This window comes from Pollachius pollachius, assembly GCF_949987615.1.
Source record: "Pollachius pollachius genome assembly, chromosome: 5".
In the NCBI taxonomy this organism is placed as follows: Eukaryota; Metazoa; Chordata; class Actinopteri; order Gadiformes; family Gadidae; genus Pollachius; species Pollachius pollachius.
In genome coordinates, this window is record NC_136938.1 from 16,468,514 (window position 1) to 16,487,719 (window position 19,206).

The window sequence follows — 19,206 nt, forward strand, 5'->3', positions numbered from 1 at the left end:
TGATTGAGCAAAGGTTGCATCATAAAAATTCAGTTCAAAAGGTCAATAAAGTTACCCAATATACTAGATACAAAAAAAAGATTAAGACATGAAGGGTTAGAATTTGTTTATTTGTTCAAATGTTATCGACTTATTTATGATTTACAAGTAGGTTATACATACAATAAACATTTGAGATGGGATTCAGGTGTTTATGTGATGAAGATAAAGCATAAGCTCTCTGATGAAACCAAATTGACCACAAAAAACAAACACTAATTTAAGTTAAGGTTTGTGGAATGTGAAAGTTGCAAAAAAACAACTGCATTTTAACAGACACAGCTCAAATAATGGGCTATTTGGCATATTTTCTGATATATTTCTCGAAGATTAGCAGTGCCCATTCTACTGAGAATAGTTTCTGAAGAGTTAGGCTGTGTGTGCTTTTCAGGGATAATGTCACTGGACTATGTAATACAAACGCATATTGATAACCTCAGGTCAGGAAGCCAAGTGTCTCAGCCGTGACCTAGCTTGTTTTATTTTCCACGGGGGGAAATACGCAGGAGCTTTGTCGTACAAACATGGTTTTATAACCAAGTTGGACAGGATCCCTGCTTCCCACCATGCTTTTTACATACGTTTTCAAATTTGTAATTTGTTTAATTTGTGACAAATTACATTCCTGAAGATATAAGTTAGTTACAGAATCAATTAAAGAAGCGGTCAAAAGCTTGACTTTTCATATTCATTATTTGGCAGATAATGTTTTCTTATGTTCATGTGAATTGCTGGAATCCTTTATGCAAACCGACAAGAACAAACATAACATTTCTTTTATATGGCAGATAAATCACATTAGTCAACAAAGTGGGATGGGAGCTAATAAAGTGTGCATGCCAGGCTGAAGCATTATTGTTCACCATAATGCAATGGAGATTATTCCAAATCATTTTTGAAAAAGTGGTCATAAAACAAGTGTACACTGCAAAGAGAAAATATATATAAGGTCATTAAAAATGTAAATGCAGAGTAACAGTGTTTTGACACGGCAGAAGGACAGTTGCCGAACTCTGTGGGGTCACCATCCCCTGCCTGGTTTTATATATGGTGCTGCAGCATCAAACTATATGTTTTTCTGTTAAGATACCCCTGACATTTTGGATGACTAACCTGGTATATATCATTAACCTAACCTGGTCATCATTAAGAGATTGTTTTGTAATATATTTGTTTATCTTATCATGATACCTCCATCCAAAGCCTTTAGAGGACCAGGCCCTCATAGGCAGGGCCCTCAGACTGAGGGGACTCTTTCTGTAAGCGAAGATGCTCCAGGGTGTTGTGGAAGTGCTTATTGATCTGCTCAGTCTCCTCACTTGTTTCCAGACCAGGCAAGTCTTCTCGGATCTTCTGGATCAGCTGGTTCAATACCTGAACCGTGACCTGCACAAGGTGGTATATGGAAAGCAAGGATGGCATATGTCACACTTTCTAATTGTTTAAGATCCATCAATTAATCCTTAAGGTAAAGGCCATGTGTGGGTATCTCTCTGCTTCATTGTAACTACTGTTGGCCAAAAGTACATGAAAACAACATTTATTCCGAAAAAACAATCTATTGTTTCTTACCGCATCATTCTCCCGCTCATAGAAGCAGATGTATCTGTTAAGGATTTCAATGAACAGCTGGACCTGCAGTGACGGGTCCATGCACTGGTTTGCAATTTTTAGGGCTTTCTTAAGACACTCCATCACTCGCTTCCCATCACGGATCTGAAACAAGATCATTGGATTTTATTGATACCATCTTGGCAACTACTGCCTCAACTAACTCATTCACTTTCTGAATTGACTAAAGAAGATCTATAATGTTTTATATCTATATCCGGGACAATAACAAATAGTGTCAGTTTGATTTAATATAAGAATAGGCTGCTAAACTTTGAGTCTGTTAAATAAAATCCCCATTTCAATGGGCTGTGGGGAAAGACAGGATCTGACAGAGATGCTGATCTCTGACAGAGATGTGACTACCAATGCCTTGATCGTAGACACACAAGACAGCAAAGCCTGCACTTTTTGCGGAAAGAGCCCCCGACTCAATTGATATGAAGGTGTCAATTACAGTTTTTCTCGATTGTATACACACAAAAAATGGAACTGTGCACACAATTCTGAAAACTTGAAGCTCATATATCAACTACAAGACTCCAGAATGCTAAACTCTAAGCACAATTCCACTGTTTTCACATTTTTGCTAAACTCTAAGCACAAATCTCATCATTTAGCAGACTTGGTTCACCTGGATCACACTGGCCTTCAAAACGCAACAACTAATGACCAATAAGTCTAACTCACTTCTCACCTGTTCAAACTCAACTGGCAAAACACTTCAATCATGTGTCAGAGCATAAAAGAGGACTCGTGAGCTCTACTGTGCTGTAGATATGGTCCTTTGGCCTGATCAGGATTGGAGGTGGGATACATACTGATTTACATGTAGATCTGTTTCACCTCATTTACATTCTTATTTTTATTTTTTGTTGGCCTACGAAAAGCTTTTTATGCAGTCAGTTCAGCTGAACATTTTACTGTATTACAGTATAAAAAAAAAAAAAATTGCTTTGTTACCTTTTTGTACTTGCACTGATTTCATCATTACATCCCCCGAAAGACAGTCCAAACATTTTCTTACTGTAGTGTTTTTCATTTTACTCATCAGTGCAATTACTGTACTGTAATTTACCAAAATAGGTAACATTGGTGTATTGTCAGAACAATGTTGCAGCCTCAACTATAGGTGTACAGTATGACTCTGGGAAGCTGGGATTGTGAGTTTAGCTCATTGGATAGAGAAAGATGCATTGTATCCTATTCTGATACGATGGTGTCAATGCAATATTTATATGATATATTCACAGTACTGTATTACAATATGGCAACAGTCTTTATACTATATATACCACCTAATTGTAACTCTTAAAAAGAAAGCTATTTCTAAACAATTTTATACGTTGGAATATGTAATATGGCCTCATAAAGCCAAAACATATGTAAATAGTATTTTGAAGGAAGTGTTTTGAATTGATCACACCTGTGTTTAATTGATGCTCTCTAAGAGATATTCATTTCATAGCTGTGTTTACTGTATGGTGGAAAAAAACAGTTTTGAGAAGAATTTGTGTAGTTTTGACATAGTGATTAACTCTTCTCAGGTTTGTGTTTAGAGTTTTGAGAAATTGAGCTATAGTTTCAGAAAACGTGTTTAAACGATTGAGAAAAACTGTAAAAGATTGATCAATGAGGGCCAAACATTACACATGGCATGTTTAAAACAAGGGTATGCAATCTCATGTCATTAGCCTACGGGGTTTAGTAGGGCTTCAATATTCCGGCCCTTGTATCAAACCAAACGGGTGCTGGAGAGTAATGAATTTCATTTGCGTGAGTATATTATCGAATCATCAGTGTTCGTAATGGTGAGTCTCTTTTCCTGTGAGACGTTTTACGCTCGATTGGGATTCCATTTACAGCACATGTACACAGATCAATGTGACAACATCTATTCCTTTCATTAAAGACTGAGAAACGCTTTTCATCATCTCACCTCTTCTCCGTTCTTTTCTGTGCTCCGGCCAGACCAGAAGAGATGGGCGCATACACTGACTGCACGGCACTGGTCGGGTTTCTTTAGCAGCTTAGAGGCAGCCAGTGCACACTGGGTCCTCAGAGGCTCATGATTCTCCTCACTGAAGCAGCGGGTGTGCTCAAAGGTTCCGATGATGAGCATAATGGCTGCGAGCTGGGCCTTTGAGTCGCTGATCTCATCCTCATACAGAGAGAAGGCCTGGTTGAGGGGTTGGATAGGATTGAAGCAAAGAGAAAATAAGCAGTTTGTTAAGCTGATGGGGGAGATACATTGTTCTTTACCAGAGCACAGCGGAGGTCTTTTATCAGAGCGTAGGCAGATCAGAGCGATCAGGAAGACAACCCGATGCGCGAAACAGTATACAGTGTCTCAAACTCAAAACAAGTGAACGTCAAATATTTTTACCTGTGACATAAATTCGTAGGCTACAGTTTCGTGGTTCTCGAAGGCGATCTCTCCTGCTGCTAGCGCCCCCTGGAGGAAAAGCCGGAGGGGAAGCTCCGCAAGCTCTGCCTTGATGAGAGCACTAATGGTCTGGTGGGCGAAGGAGAAGATCTTCTGACACTTCTTCTCCCACTTGTCATCCTGAACAGAAGTTTAGATAGGAAGAAGAACTTTAACATGGCTCACGTTATACCAGCTGCATTCACTGGTCTACTGTTGGAATAGATGGAACATTTGGAACATTTGTTTTCAGTGATGCAAGGAGAATTGCATCGTTGTACCCAAGAAGAATTCTCTTTGTATCTGAAGGCCAGCTGGTAGGCAGCAAACACCAGCGGAGGGAGAGTGTATCGAATCCTTTGGTTTCCGCCTGCGCCAAAATGCTTCCTGGCTGTATTCAATATCTGATCAAAACAGAATTGTAACACAATTAATAGAAACATCATTATCACTTTTTTTTAATGGGAATGTAAAATGACCACCACAACCTCCACTTGAATGTTAGAATGAGTGACCAGGGTAATATTACATTAGACTTGAGAAGTGATGATTTAAGGTGAATCGGCATCATGTATTAAACGATTCGAGGGGCTTTTTCCAACTTAGTTGCTCCTCTAGCCATTACTTTTTGCCCTGGATATATTCAAATCGTTTTGTTGTTGTAATTTCAACTGTCACTCAACAAAACGCATATAGGTCCGATTTATCCATTAGGATTTAAGAACACATAACTGATGGTTATAACAACGTTCCAAAATTAAGGCATTTTGATTGGCAATTGAAACAATTATTGTGAATTACACTTTGACTGCTGCTGCTGATTGATCATTACCCAATACTTGAGGTTGTGTTACAGTGAAGAACACACAAGACGCATGTGGCTCCATTTCACTCTCTCTGAGTTAAAGAGTGAAATAGAGCCACATGCATCTTGTGTGTTCTTCAGTGTAAACCAGCTTCAAGTATTAGGTAATTGTCAAGTCGTAGCAGCAGCAGTAAAGTGTAATTCATTAAAATTGTTCAACCTTAAGGGATTCGCGAACCATCATACGGGCTGAACTGCAACACCAGATCAGAACGGGCAACTGGCCAGCCCTGATCCATAACACCACTAATGCTACCACTAATATCACACACAATAAAGAAATCACACTTGAAGAGATGTTTCAAATTTAAAAATAAGATTATAACACTTAATTGATGATTAGAAGGAAAAGTAAGAAAAGAAAAAATGACGGCTAACTCATTCGTATTAAGCATGCTAACCAGGTACTGTTGGTCAGGGTCGTCTGAATGCAACAGGTGAATGAAGCGGCCGACCAGACTCTGCTCCTCAGCAAAGTCCTCCGGGTCTGGGTCCTCGGCAGGCTGGTCTGGCTGGTCTTGAATAAGTGTGGACACAAGACTAAGGATGGCATCCACCTGGGAGGATGATTGGAAATTAGGATATGAGAATTAGGGGAGACCAAAATGTATTTCCTCTTTTAAAGATGATTTTTACTGAATTGGAAGTGATTGGCACCTCCAAACGGTATTTTAATTGGTTGAAATAACTTTGTCACTCATCAGCTTAAATTGTAACATCTTACTATTAGTTGTAACGTTTCGATGATAGATTTTTGTCTGCTTTTACTGAACGATTGCTGAACAATGAGCATTTCCCTTCATAATTGTGGAGTGTATTTGATGGTGGCTCTGTATGGAACTCACCTGCTCCTGTGCTACGATGGTAGTGTTATAGTCCAAGGTGTTGGTCAGGACATAGCAGCTCATGGTTTTGCGTGACTCAAAGTCAAAGTACTCAAAGAGAGGTGGGAAGTATTTGAGCTTCAGAACCGTAAGGATGTTGTTGTAGGTATCCACTGGTATCTTGAGCAGCCTGGTCAGCTCCTTGGACACGGCACTACTGGTTGCGATGCTGAACAAGCAAAAGAAAGGAGATATTAGTCTACGTTATTTTTTAGTTTAAGATATGTGTAAGGGATACACAGTTGACGATAATATCAACCTTTATGCTTGGAGAAACTAACTAAGTTTAAGTGAAAAAACATAATACATTTGTTTTTGTATACCTTTACTTGCTTTATATACATTTATAGGTTAAATATTGTACAATACATTTCAAATTACTTCAATTTCACTACACAATTTTTCTCTTTAGCAGGATCTGTGTATTAATTTACTTTCAATAAACCTCTGGGTTATGGCACAACGCTGGCATTACGCTTGTACATTCTATTTTTTAACTTTAAATACTGACCAAAGAGTGGTTTGCAGCTGTCCAAATTGCAGACAAGTCATTTTACTCAAGTTTGGTTTTTGCTGATATGCCAAAACGAAGAGGAACAGACTTTTTCAATTTCACACTTAACATTTCAACTATACAACAATAATGTTGTTTCTAACTTGCTGTGCATAGAAAAGCAATCGTGTACAATAATAATTGCACAATACTGTAACTGACTAACTGACAAAGTCAGTTGTAATAATTAAGATGTACAGTTAAAACCATACATAATACGAAAAAAAAAAAAAAAAAAAACTATGACAGACAACTTACTGTTCCAAATTGAGCTTGTTAAAGATTTCAACGGTGCTCTCTAGGACTTTGTCCACATAGTCCACACGATCGGGGTAGCACTTCATGGCCAGGTTTATAAGGGACACCTGGAGAGACACTACGTCCTCCGATGGCATATCCTGGCGAGACTAGAGAAAGGGAAATTAGGTTGTAGACAGGTATGAAGGATCCCATGCAGATGTATTTTAAGATAGGTAATATATGACCACCACTATGCATACCTGAATGACGGTGGCCACTTGTTGGGAGAAGATGTCAAACAGTTTGATTTCAGCCGGGATACCGGGGCCATCTTCTCTGTGTGCGAAGAGTGCTAATCTGAGAAATAGAGCAGGTATTAACATTTGAGCGCACAAAATACAAAATTGCATCTACAAGACAATTCTTCACACACACACACACACACACACACACACGTTTACTTCGGCTAGGAAACGAATCCAGAGAAAGGCTACCTGTCAATAAGCGCAATGATAATGTTTTTGACATTGACGTGCTGGTGTAATTCAGCACACGAGCGAAGAAACGGGTTGAGTGTCTGAAGATGGAATTCATCTGGGAACACCTGAGAAACACAAGAGATATAGAATTGAACAAGATGCTAATACTGTATAAATATACTCTTCTTATATACATGCAGCATGACTGTTTGTTTTTAGGCCATGACTATTCATGCATTATACGTCCACATGGAGCCGTTTTTTTGGTGTAACCGTGTTGTGCGTTTCGGCCGACCGTCCAGACGGAGCCGGCGAATCCGGTGCCCGAAACACCACATTTCTGAAACCACCCTTGGAGGTGGTTTCAAATCTATCCGGACCTATGCGGTTTTGTGTTAGGATTCGTGTGGACGCCTGAAACGCAGACCATGACGTCATTAGCCCCCCACCAGCTGGGGGACGTCAGAGTTGCGTTGAATTTTTTATTTATTATTTTATTTGTATTCTTTTTGTAGCTTTAAATAAAGCCCCTTGGTAAATTTAATTACTAACTGTACATTAAAAAGTATTTCTGCTCAATTTAAAAGGTTGAATCTCGTCGTGACTGAATGTTTGTATACAGCGCACACTCGCAGTCTGTATGCGCGCAGGCTTGATGCGCTCCACTTTTTTCTGTGGAGAACCAGCGCCTTGAATATTTACTACAGCGTTTCTACAGCTCGATGCGGTTTCGCAATGACTCCATCTTTACGGAGATATTCCTGAACCGCATAAAACGAAACCGGATCATTTTCGCCCGTTTCGGCTCCGTGTGGACGGGGCCTAAGATAGCACAAAGATTACCACTAACGGAAAATAGCTTCCATTCATAGTGTGAAGGCATGGATTGCAATTACAGACCTAAAAGGGTTATTTTTAGCGGTTCACTAAGGTCTTGTCTACATCACATTTATGTTTCTAGAGCAAGCTGAGAGGGGCTTTGTGGCCTTCAATGAGACCGATATGACAAATGTCTAACTTGGCTGTGGTTATGGCAGTACCAAACGTACATACTGCAGCATTAATGCACAAATGTCAGAAAAGCAAATCCTTATTGTATTGAGCATGTTAGCAGTAATACATATACCTATTTAAAAGGTCAATATTCTGAATCCAGGCTCCACAATGAAAATCACACAAACAATGCATGAATAGGTGTTATACATGTGCGATATATCATACATTCATTGTAAACGTCCATCTGCAGTTGGGGTCACATCTACCTGAATGATGCACTCCATGAGATACTCCTGTGCAAGTGAATCTCTACAGTTTACCACCTGCTCCAGCACACCTGGTAACACAACCTGGAGACAAAGAGTTTAGGAAACGTAGATTTAATAAAAAGATTGACATACTGACAGATGCAATATTATTATGTAATTACCATTATTATTATTAGTGCAATGATACAAATTAAATAACAGATTTCCTTCTATAAACCATGCATTTTGTATGGCATGTCTCCTCTGGAAATCCCCTTCCCAAGGAATTTGTGCCACATTGCTCAGATTTCTGATAATCAGCTAGATCGATATAACCCTGCAGCTGTCTCTCCTGGCTTCACAAAATCATCCTTTACCAATATGATTAGTTAAATGACGTTGTGCATCACTTTGTGACTTTCTGTTGAGTGTAATGTAGTGTGCGAATGCTCTTGCCATGACTTTAAACCTAACAAGAGCAAATTCTCGTTTGGAGTCATGCGTCATGTCAGTACATCATTTGTGAAACATTGTGGACAAAATAAAGTGAATGGCCATACAAGTACTTTACAATACAATGTCTTATCAAAAATACCAAAAAGCTGCCGCTTCTGTTTAGGTTTGTGGTGGAGAGGCAAAATGGATTAATTACCCCGACAGGTATGCACCTTTAATCTGTTGTCAACAATTGACCAGCATGGCTAATGATGGTGCCATCAAGCATCCACTGATTTGTATCCAAAGTGAAACCGTTGATAGCTGCTGTGTATAGCTGCTGTGTATAGCCTGCTGCAACCTGCCTGAATTTGTTGTGTGGTACAATCCTTTGTGGTAACTAGAGCATAATATGTACCTCAACAAAATTAGTCTGATTTGAGGCACAAATGCCTACGCTGTGACAAACCTGTTTGTACTTGTCCACATTGACTCCTTCCAGCTGGCTGAGGCGAACAAGATTTGTTCCAACCAGGATCCGAAGCTCTTGCCTCTCCTTTTCCCTCTTCTCGCGATCACGGCTGTGGCCCTGGTGCTGCATACGCACCCAAAGCTTGTTCATCTCGGCAAAATTAAGCAGGACAAAGTCGATGGAATCGTTAATGTCGCCAGTCATCTCTTCAGTCCCTCTGTGGGTAGATGAAGGTGGAGGAGTTAGGGGGGCTACAACAACGAGTTGTACGAGTAGTTAAACCATCTTCCAAATACCACTAGATCTAGAAAAACTGATCATCATTTTTCTGTCTAATTTGCAACATTGTACACAGTCAGCAAGTATTTTCTATTGTGCATCGAAGACAGTCTACTATGTAAATATTTTTTTTATATAATTGCTGTTTTTTAGAGGCGGGTCAAGGTGGAGGGTGGGGATGTGGCCGGTGGCCCTGAGCAGCTTGCGCCCACGGTACCTTGCGCTCTGTTTACAGTGGATGTATCGCAATGGCAAGGCGCACACAGCTTTCGGCCGTGTTCTGTAAATATTCTAGAACACTCCGGGTGCTCCAGCGGGAGTCCTGGAGCTCTATATCTAAATAATATCATATTATACATGGATATCTATATCATACAATATATATTATCACGGCCAAAAGCTGTGTGCGCTTCCAGACGATTTTATGAATCTCAAACGACTGCGTCGGGTTCTCCGACGTCTCTGGTTCTTCCACTTCCACAACAATCTGATCCGCGACATGGAGGAGAGAACCGTGACGTCCGTATCGATTTGGTTCAATACGAATACATGTATCGTTACACCCCTAATCTACATAGTAACTCTACTAAGAATGCTCAAAGTTTAATGATTGTCAATAACAATGCAATTTGTTGCGCATCTTCCATTTTTACCTCAATTTTAAGAATTCATTTACTTAGTACATGGTTTTAAAAAGAGTATTAGAAATACCTCACTGGTACATAATAACTCACAAAATCGAACTGCTAGAATAATATTTGAAAGGGCACTTATTTTGCAACCAGCTGCCTGGTTAGATGCTAAACTTAATGACATGAGCAAGATTTTTTTTTTTTTATGGATTATAAAGGGTTGTCAACTTTCGACCTGATGGCAAAATATGCACCATTTAAAAACCATAAAGATTCCATACTCGGGCGGCTCCCCATCATCTGGGAGGATGTTGCGAGTGCACTGCAGTAGGTAGTTCCTGAGGAACAGCCCCCGAAGAGGATGCTGGACACCTCGACACATCTCTACCAGGTCCTTCAAGATGTCCTTTCGGGACTGAGGAAATGAGCGCACATACACCACCCCTACGGTAATCAGGAGGTAGCTGGTGGAGCAAACGAGGAAACGTTGGTTACTGGTCAAAATCATTCTCTTGATTGTCTGAATATAAATATATGATAACATTGTTCAGTAAATACAGTATAATGGCTTGTTATCATTTATAACAATATAATGTTTTCCATTGATGTTTTGTGTTCATTTGTGAACACACTGGCCATGGCCTTTTTTCAGTAATAATCGTGAATAAAGGGGATGCTGTCACTCTTTGCTCAGCCACTGCATTTATATTTATATATTTTTTTCCGTTAACATGTGAGGTGTCCACAAAAGGTTTTGATGACAATTTGATTGTTAACCTAAAGACAAATGGTTGGGAACCACTGCACAAGACTGTGGTTGATAATGGGTACCATTAATGATTCGTTTGGCCTCACTTCACCAAGTGGTCGAGTGTTATTAACTACTTTTTCCATCGTGACAAACAAACACTCAAGAGTATCTGCATTTTTCTCTGCGGTTAATACAAGACTGTTTAGGCCTAGTGAGTAAAAAGAGTACTTACAGCCTAGGAATGATGTTGCCAGCGTATTGGACAAGTTCATAAAGGTCAGAAACCTTGCGGCCCTTGGCAAACTCGTCGGTCAAATAGACCTCCAAGTAGTGCAGCTCATCAGAGATGGCCATGTCTGCACTCACAATTAAGGCCGAATAGACAAATAAATGTATTGAATCCTAATTTCTACAATTGTTTTAATGTTAAAAGTCCAAATTAAATTCTAGTCACATTTGATTTCATATTACCTCACATTACATAGCCATAAACTGTAATGTGTGTGCGTTAAACATGTTATTTCCTGGTCCTTGCGGTATGAACACCATACAAGAGACATTCAAAGAAACATCTTAATGCTGTAAAGCAATCGATAATCAAGGATAAGATGTGTAGTGTTGAACGTAAAAACAACAAGATCTCACCAATCAAAAGATATTCACATTTCACAATGTACCATTGCAAAGGATACAGAGCTCATAGTAACTCTTGGGGGACAGCATTGAGGTCCTCAATTCTCCAAGCATGTTAGAAGCATGCTTTAGAGCATCCATTAGCTTGTTCTTGTCCTTTAGGCATATTCACCATGCAAAGGAGAAAGATAAATGTTATATATATATATATATATATATAATGACATCAAATATTATCTTATATCAAAGTGATGGATATCAGAAATATGGAATTAACTTCTAATTTTGTAGCTATTAAGGGTTACCAAGTTGTGAATTAAGCATCAGCTAATTATGTTCCATCAGATCCATTGTGAACTAAAGAAATTTCAATTTTATTCTATTCAATTCGATTTAATGGTTTGTTTTGGACTTTGAGGATGTCTAGCTAACTTTGTATTCATATACTTTTTTGTCATGGTCTTGACAAGATATTTTGTAGGTGTGTAGTGATACATTCCTCGATGATATCATATGTTATGGTTATTTAACAGTTTTGGGTCATGTTTACCCTCACATAGTTGGAAATTACCAATATTCAGGTTACAAAATATATTTTTATTGAGAACATGAGTGGAATAATGTGTCAGAAAGGATAAAACGTGTGTGTCGGAAATTAAGTGTCATCTCGATTCTACAAAAATTAGAAAAGATGTCCGACCTACCAGGCATCGTTTCATCTGAAAGGATTGGACTTTGACTGCCTGCACAGCCTCATCCAGAAGCTTCTCCTGCTCATCCTGGGGAGACTGGGTAGTAGGCTGAAAGATATTGCAGGAATTTTAACATGAATAAATCCCATCCCCTATATAACATTTTTAATCATTTTAATTTAATGAAGCCATGGACATAGGACCCCTTTTGAGGTCTTTGTAAGGTAATTGAGCGTGAGGTCTAGCGCATAAATCTTTAATATCGAAATCGAACATGCTTCTTATTCCAACTGATGGTGGCGGTGTTTAGACACATAACCGCAATCCTTGTCGAAAAAGACCTGCTCTTGGAGAATGCGAAGAGTCCTTATCTAATAATTATTAAAAATACAATTTCTAAACGGCCATGATATTATAGTATAGCTTGGCAGAATAAAGTACTACAGGAATGCTTTCATGTGAATATTTCCTCGCATGAATTGCCAGGTAAAGGTGGGGACTAGCAGCCCCAATTGTGTAACGGAAGCAAGTACAACTGACCGTATACAATACATAATCGATATACGGTCAGTACTAGGCATATAGAGAGCTATGTTTAAATGTGCAATCCCGTCCAAATTTGCTCCGAATCAGGGCAGACAGCGAAGAGGTTAAAGAAAATGCCCATTTCCTGCTTAGAAAACACTATCAAAATGCGGAGGAGGGCGGGTTCTAGACTTGGGACTGTATTGTACTTGTTCAAAAACGTACACAGATAAGGGTTTTTGTATTTCAGAAAGCACATTAAGGTCGGGTAACCTTGCCTAACTACACATATGGAGAAGTACGTGACACGTCGGGATATACAACAAATAACTGCAATAACATATTCCTCTTGACGTGCCATTGCCATTTTGCACAGCAGAGGTTAGCAGTTGCTAGCTAAGATTCACTCCACTTCTAATCTTGCAACTGCTATTACAAATGAAAACGGGATATTTTGTTGGGACCGTTTGGTAAACAAATCGAATTGTTGTGACATTTGATACATTAGCTAATAACATGTATAGCAACTTACAGGTTAGCCATTCGCTAACGTTACTTCGGTCACATTAGGCCTTAGCAACACAAATAGTCTTAAAGAGGACGGCATCGGTAGTTAAGATCGACACAAGTTCATGACATGCATAAAGCCAAACGGTGTGAAGGAAATGTATAATGATGTACTACAACTATATTGTATTGCACTTACCATAATAATTGGACGTGTCAGAGCGGATAAACTGGTGGCCTAGACAGTGTTCCTTGTCATGTGACACAACCCTGGTCCAGAAACTCCGCTTGGCCTAAATAAAATTAAACCACAACGTGTAAAACCATACTTTTCAGTTTTTGAAGATAAGTCCAATCTTTAAAAAAATATATAAACACGTTTTTTAAAACATTGAATGTTCACATATGTACATTTGTAATACTTAAACCAAAGCTATATTACAACTATGATAAATATGAAATAGTCGCGCACGCGCAGCACACACTCACCGAAGCAGCCAATCAGCATGCGAAAGTGTCTTTCTTAGCCATTTTTTTCCGCGAAAAAACGTTCAACTAACATGTATGCAAGTCAGCTCCAACTTTAGCTTTGTCTGAAACCTTTGAATACAGTCTAAATGGAGATGGAAATATTTGCCAAACTTGCTGGCAAAATGGGAATCGGTTCTGCGAAATTAATTCGGTGAGCAAACAAATTATTCTTAATATTGTTGACCTAAAGCAGATGGTAATTTACCTGTAGTTATTGAGTTGCCTACGTATTCTGTATAACGCTATGGGTTAGATCGTGTCCATATAACGTTAGTGTCCATTTGTGACCCAAAACACTTTTGCACAAAATGTCTACAAATGTTTTTGTTAACAGTAACTCTATTGGAACTGGCAGTATTCTGCGTTGCATGATGGTATGCAACGCTAAATAGTGTGAGTTATTTGTAGAGCTACGTAAACGGAACCGACTACAGCGAAGATACCAGCCAACCATGTTTCAAGTCTCACTGAAACAAGACATTTTCATTGGGATGCCCGATTGAACAAGGGAGTTTGACAATACCGCATGTTGGGTCACAACATTTGGGCTGGATTCCCATATGTGTGTGTGTGTGTGTGTGTGTGTGTGTGTGTGTGTGTGTGTGTGTGTGTGTGTGTGTGTGTGTGTGTTAGCATTTTCCTTTTCAGATGTAAAGTTGCTCAGCATAATAGTCTAAACGAACAAATATAGATAATTAAGTATATTGTATACATTCAGTAATTAAGTATTATGGATTGTCAAAAGATAACCTCTTCACTTCATTAAACCTTTAACTTAAATAGTAATGGTCCTTGCCATTGATCAATGGCTTGATTGTAATTGATCAATAAAGGTGAGTAACTATGATCATCTTGAGTGCTTTTGTGACTCCAAGATATGTGGTTTACCGCTTCCTCTTGTCTTGACAGAGGGGTAGTACAGCGTTTGCCAATAGGGTTAACATTTGTGCTCTGTTCTCTTTTTGATTGGCTTGATTGGATTGTCATCACAAGAGCATGTCTCAGTGAATACTTTCAGTAATAACTGTTTGGCAAAAAATGTATTTTTCTGCTTCACAGAAAGGCAGAAGAATATGGCCGTTTGTCTCAGGTGAAGTGCATGGCTCTTAACAAAGTTACACCAACCAGTGAAGCAGTGATATGTCTAGATTTGGCAGCGTCCTACATGAAGATGCCTCTCGACAAAGTAAGCGTTTTCCCATTGCGATTTCACCACCGCTACTCCATCACAATGATTATATCCTTATTGTAATTTTCCAATATGTGGTGTGTTTAGCTTGATGGAAATAACTAATTCTACACCTATCCAGCATTTTCTGATCTTTAATTTTCAGCGCCCATGTAAACAAATGTGGTTGTCTCACTGGGAGTTTCTTAGAAGCATGCACAGAATAAGGAAAGCGTTGATTCTCAAATGATACAAATACTACTGTATACAAAAGTAAAGTAAAGAAAAATAAAAGGGCTTTGGACCCTCCGAGTTAGAAGAGGGGAGTTGTGTCAGCTATTAGCTGTAGATAATTATATTCTTGTAAACCAAGACAGAGGTACGAGCTGGCAGGCATTTTTATTTGTAGAATATCAGTGTAACTTGTCTAACTACAGATATTTCCAGTTTTTTTTTAAGCTACGAGCTAGTCGAAATGTTGTACATTGTGAATTTCAGTGTAAAAGTTGGGAAACAAATTTTCCGAACTACCTTGAATGCATGTATACAGTCTAGGAGGTTTAACAAATAAATATTTGCCTGTATTTCTCTCAATTAGTGTATTTTTTTAAACATTACATTTTCTTGCTGTACATGCCTACTTTAATATATATGAGCTGAAGTAAATGGAGGAAAATTAATTGACTTGCCATATTGGCTGCCCCCCATAATTCTTCCTAAACCCTTGGATCCCTTATATACCTTATGGAGCAAATAACTTACTTTCTTTCTTTTCTTAAGGAATATGCCATCAAACTCTCTGGGATTACTAAGAAGCTATACCTGAGTAACCTTAAGGCAATGGAGTGTTTGATGGGTCTGGAACGTCACCTAGGTGTTAGTGAGCTGGGTGTTCAATATGGCTGCATGGAGGCAGTTGGAGTAGCTACACAAATACTGGAAAGGTTTGGTCAGCCTTGTTTTAATTTTTTTCTCTGAGGTTTCATGACCAAACTATGCATACATGATGATTATATCCAGAATAATAAGGGATATTTAGTTCATGAAATATAAATGAGCAATATCTCAGCTGTACATTTCACTTGACTTCATCACCAAAAATGTTGTGTCTGTCTTTGTACTGCTTGGATTTTTGATGGTAGACATCTGAATTTCCCTTCGGTCTCTCATTTTTAGGTACAAAAAAAGCCTCCCTTCTGCTCAGCAACAGGACCTGGACCTGTCTAAACCTCTTTTCACCACCACAGCTCTCTATTCGGCCTGCAGGTCAGTGGATGCATTTGGTTCCTTTTTATTTGTACCATCCAGAGGTTTGGGACCCTGGCTATAAAGATATGCATCATTGTATGCATCATTATTTTGTATATCGTGTTTACAGTCTTGATTATTAAAACAAAACAAAAATGTCAAGACCAGTCATCAGCTCAAAATGTACGTCTTGCTCGCTAGGTTACAGGGTGCTGCAGAATTGCACCTTCGGTTTGACAGAACTATGTTGATTTATTTTGTGGTATTTTTGATTTCAATCTGTTCAAAAATGTTTTTGCATATAGATGCCTAAAGGTAAAAGTTGACCAAAAGCTGGCAGCGTCATCTGGTGCCAAGAAGGCTGTCTTTGGTCGGCTTTCTGTCCAATTCCAGAGTTTAGGACAGGACATCTGCAGTGAGTAGTAGTGTGAAACATTAAATGACTTGTGCATGTGTGTAAATAAGCATCCCAACCATTATCACTGTCAATTCCTAATCCCCTCATAGAACTTGCCATTACGTTTGGAGTTGATCCATTTCATGTTAATATGTACACAAGGGGGCAGTATAGCCTTTAAATGCAAGACATATACGTTTGTCAAAATCCTTTTAAATAATGCTGAAAAGCAGTTGGTGTATCACAACCAACTGAAAATTGTTTTTGATTATGCCAGATGCCTTCATTTAATGCTCATGTCTGGCCGTCCAAAACAAAACCCTCAACTGTTGCCAGCTTGACCAATCAGTGAATGCAGAGACAGGCGACACATTGCTAACCTCTTGGAGGAGTCCACATCTTTGCATTCCCTTGGGTCAATTTAGGGCAAAAGGGCCTAGTCTTAGTTATGACGTTCGTGTATTTTGCTTTTGCTGACACAGAAGTATAATTTGACTCTTAAGTTTACAGAAAGTTTTGCTCTGAGAGTTGTGTTGCTATTTGGTTTTTAAGCCCAGTCCAATCTCACTTTAAAAGGGTTATCTGGACCAGTGCAGGAGGGATCCTTCTTTGGTCGCTGTGGTTCAGTCCATTTATTAAGTCGAAAATATCTGTTTAACAAAACCATATTGAATATCAAAGATCATAAGTAGGATGTTAGAACAAAGTAAAATGGCTAAGAGTTTAATGATGAGAATGGAAAAATAATGAATGAGGTTTGTTACATTCCGAAATTATCAGTATAGACTCAGAGATTTGTCAAACCAGAACTTAACAAATTTGGTTTTAACTTTATTTTCATCATAATTGTGTTAAACATTTACATTATCTAAATGTAATCCTACTTTTGGCTGATGTGTTATTCTAAGAGTACATTGTGTGGCACTTTCACTGTGTTCTCTCTACAGAGGAACCTACTACGAAAATGGCACAGAAGAAAATGGCGCCGAAGAATATGGCACAGAAAAATGCACCAAAACGACTTGAACCAATGGAAAACCTTGAAGTGGTAGAAGGTGAGTAAAAACACTGTTCTTGTATGAACATATTGAATGGATTCAAGTAAGTGTAATGAATAAGACAATTGTCCTAGAACTATTCTGGAGTGTGAGAATAGCCACAATAGTTGTTTTTTTCTTTAAACATAAATTTGATAGAATATTTGGCTTCTAAATTTGAACTATTGCCTTCTTCAGCATTAGTTTTGATTTGTTTTTAATTTACATCAGATATTTTAAAGCTTATCAAAAGTGGTATGTAATGTTGACTAACTCTTACAGAGGATTGTCTGCCATCATCCGTTAAGCAACAGAAGAAAGAGGATAAGGCAGAAGAGGAAAAGACGGAGATTGGACAGAACTATGAAGAGTGGAAGAGGAAAATTCTGGAAAATGCTTTGAAATCGAATGCAGAGAAATGTGATTCGTAGATGGCCTTTTTCACCTTTTTAGAATTGTTTTTATTGATTCGCCATCGTTAGGAATTGGGTTTGACGATTATAGGCATTATAGTTAACAACATGGCTTTACCGTTGTTCAATGTTAACTATTTATTATGTCCTAATCTAATGTTTTTCCCCAATGTTTGCATTAAAGTATTCAATGATATTCTTGCCTCTGAGGAATTATGAATTTCCAAGTAAGACCAGATAGTAGGGACATATCGGTTTGGTGACTCGACCTGTTAGTGTGCTAACCCCGTAGGCAATAGTCTTTGTAGTGTCCAAGGACATCAACCTGTAGTTCTATGCTACACGTCATTCCCCCTCTTCTTGAACCAACTTTTCTTTCTCGTTTCACAGTCCTTTCCAAAAAGGTCTGCAAAAAATGGGTAAGAAAAAAATAATACAACCCTTTCCACCCTTACCAAGTGTCTGCCCTAATAACCTAGGGCAGAAACTTGTTTAGGTGCGCTCGAGATGCATCGTACACCACCCACACGTGTTGCAAAGTGGGAAATCTAACAGCTTTCTTGCGACAGATCACAGAGGCACGGCCCCTTTTGGTCGGTCCCACTTGTGCTGCTGAGAATCCACCGAGTTCAGGGAGGTTAACCGTACTACTCAACAAACAAATATGGCTGCACCCGTAATGATTGAGATTTATTATCTTTGTATTTGAACCACGTTGGTCGTTTTAATGTCGATTTTATAATGCTCTTACACAATTGATTACATTGCTGATTTAATCCGGTCACCAATTTATGCCTTGCAGTCTTTCTGTGCGTGCAATGCAATGTAATGTTTTGTTTGTATCGAGCTGGTTTGCTAAAGAGGCTTATGTAGCTGACAATAACAATGACCTGCCAATTACTTTCCTTCCCCAACTCGTCATGTAATGATACCACAAAGACAAACGGGAACGCTATAAGTGCTACAAGCCAGGAAATAACGTCACAAGAGCAACTTCTGAGGGGGGTTCTAGATTTGCTAGATTTGGGTTCTTCCTGCCAGGAATGAACGTTCAATAATATGGTTTGATGCACTTTAACGGTTATGGAGAATAAGGGAATTCTTGGCAGATTAAACATGTAATTGTTTTTAAATCCATAAAAATTG

At 38.8% G+C, this 19,206-nt stretch overlaps 2 protein-coding genes across 2 annotated transcripts; one reads left to right on the top strand and one right to left on the bottom strand.

Moving 5' to 3' along the window:
* Positions 1-101: 101 nt before the first annotated feature.
* Positions 102-13,539, bottom strand: vps35 (VPS35 retromer complex component). The gene is made up of 17 exons (XM_079736555.1): positions 13,466-13,539; positions 12,247-12,342; positions 11,602-11,698; positions 11,142-11,265; positions 10,440-10,622; positions 9,245-9,464; positions 8,359-8,442; positions 7,112-7,221; positions 6,878-6,974; positions 6,636-6,784; positions 5,786-5,993; positions 5,342-5,497; positions 4,357-4,479; positions 4,037-4,216; positions 3,590-3,829; positions 1,612-1,755; positions 102-1,425 (listed from the first exon to the last, which is right to left on the bottom strand). The coding sequence occupies exons 1-17, from the start codon at positions 13,466-13,468 to the stop codon at positions 1,246-1,248; spliced, it is 2,394 nt and encodes a 797-aa protein (XP_079592681.1). The 5' UTR covers positions 13,469-13,539; the 3' UTR covers positions 102-1,245.
* A 276-nt stretch (positions 13,540-13,815) lies between these two features.
* Positions 13,816-18,249, top strand: orc6 (origin recognition complex, subunit 6). Its single transcript, XM_079736375.1, has 7 exons — positions 13,816-13,948; positions 14,857-14,983; positions 15,746-15,909; positions 16,142-16,231; positions 16,519-16,628; positions 17,558-17,665; positions 17,930-18,249. The coding sequence occupies exons 1-7, from the start codon at positions 13,884-13,886 to the stop codon at positions 18,076-18,078; spliced, it is 813 nt and encodes a 270-aa protein (XP_079592501.1). The 5' UTR covers positions 13,816-13,883; the 3' UTR covers positions 18,079-18,249.
* Positions 18,250-19,206: the final 957 nt, after the last annotated feature.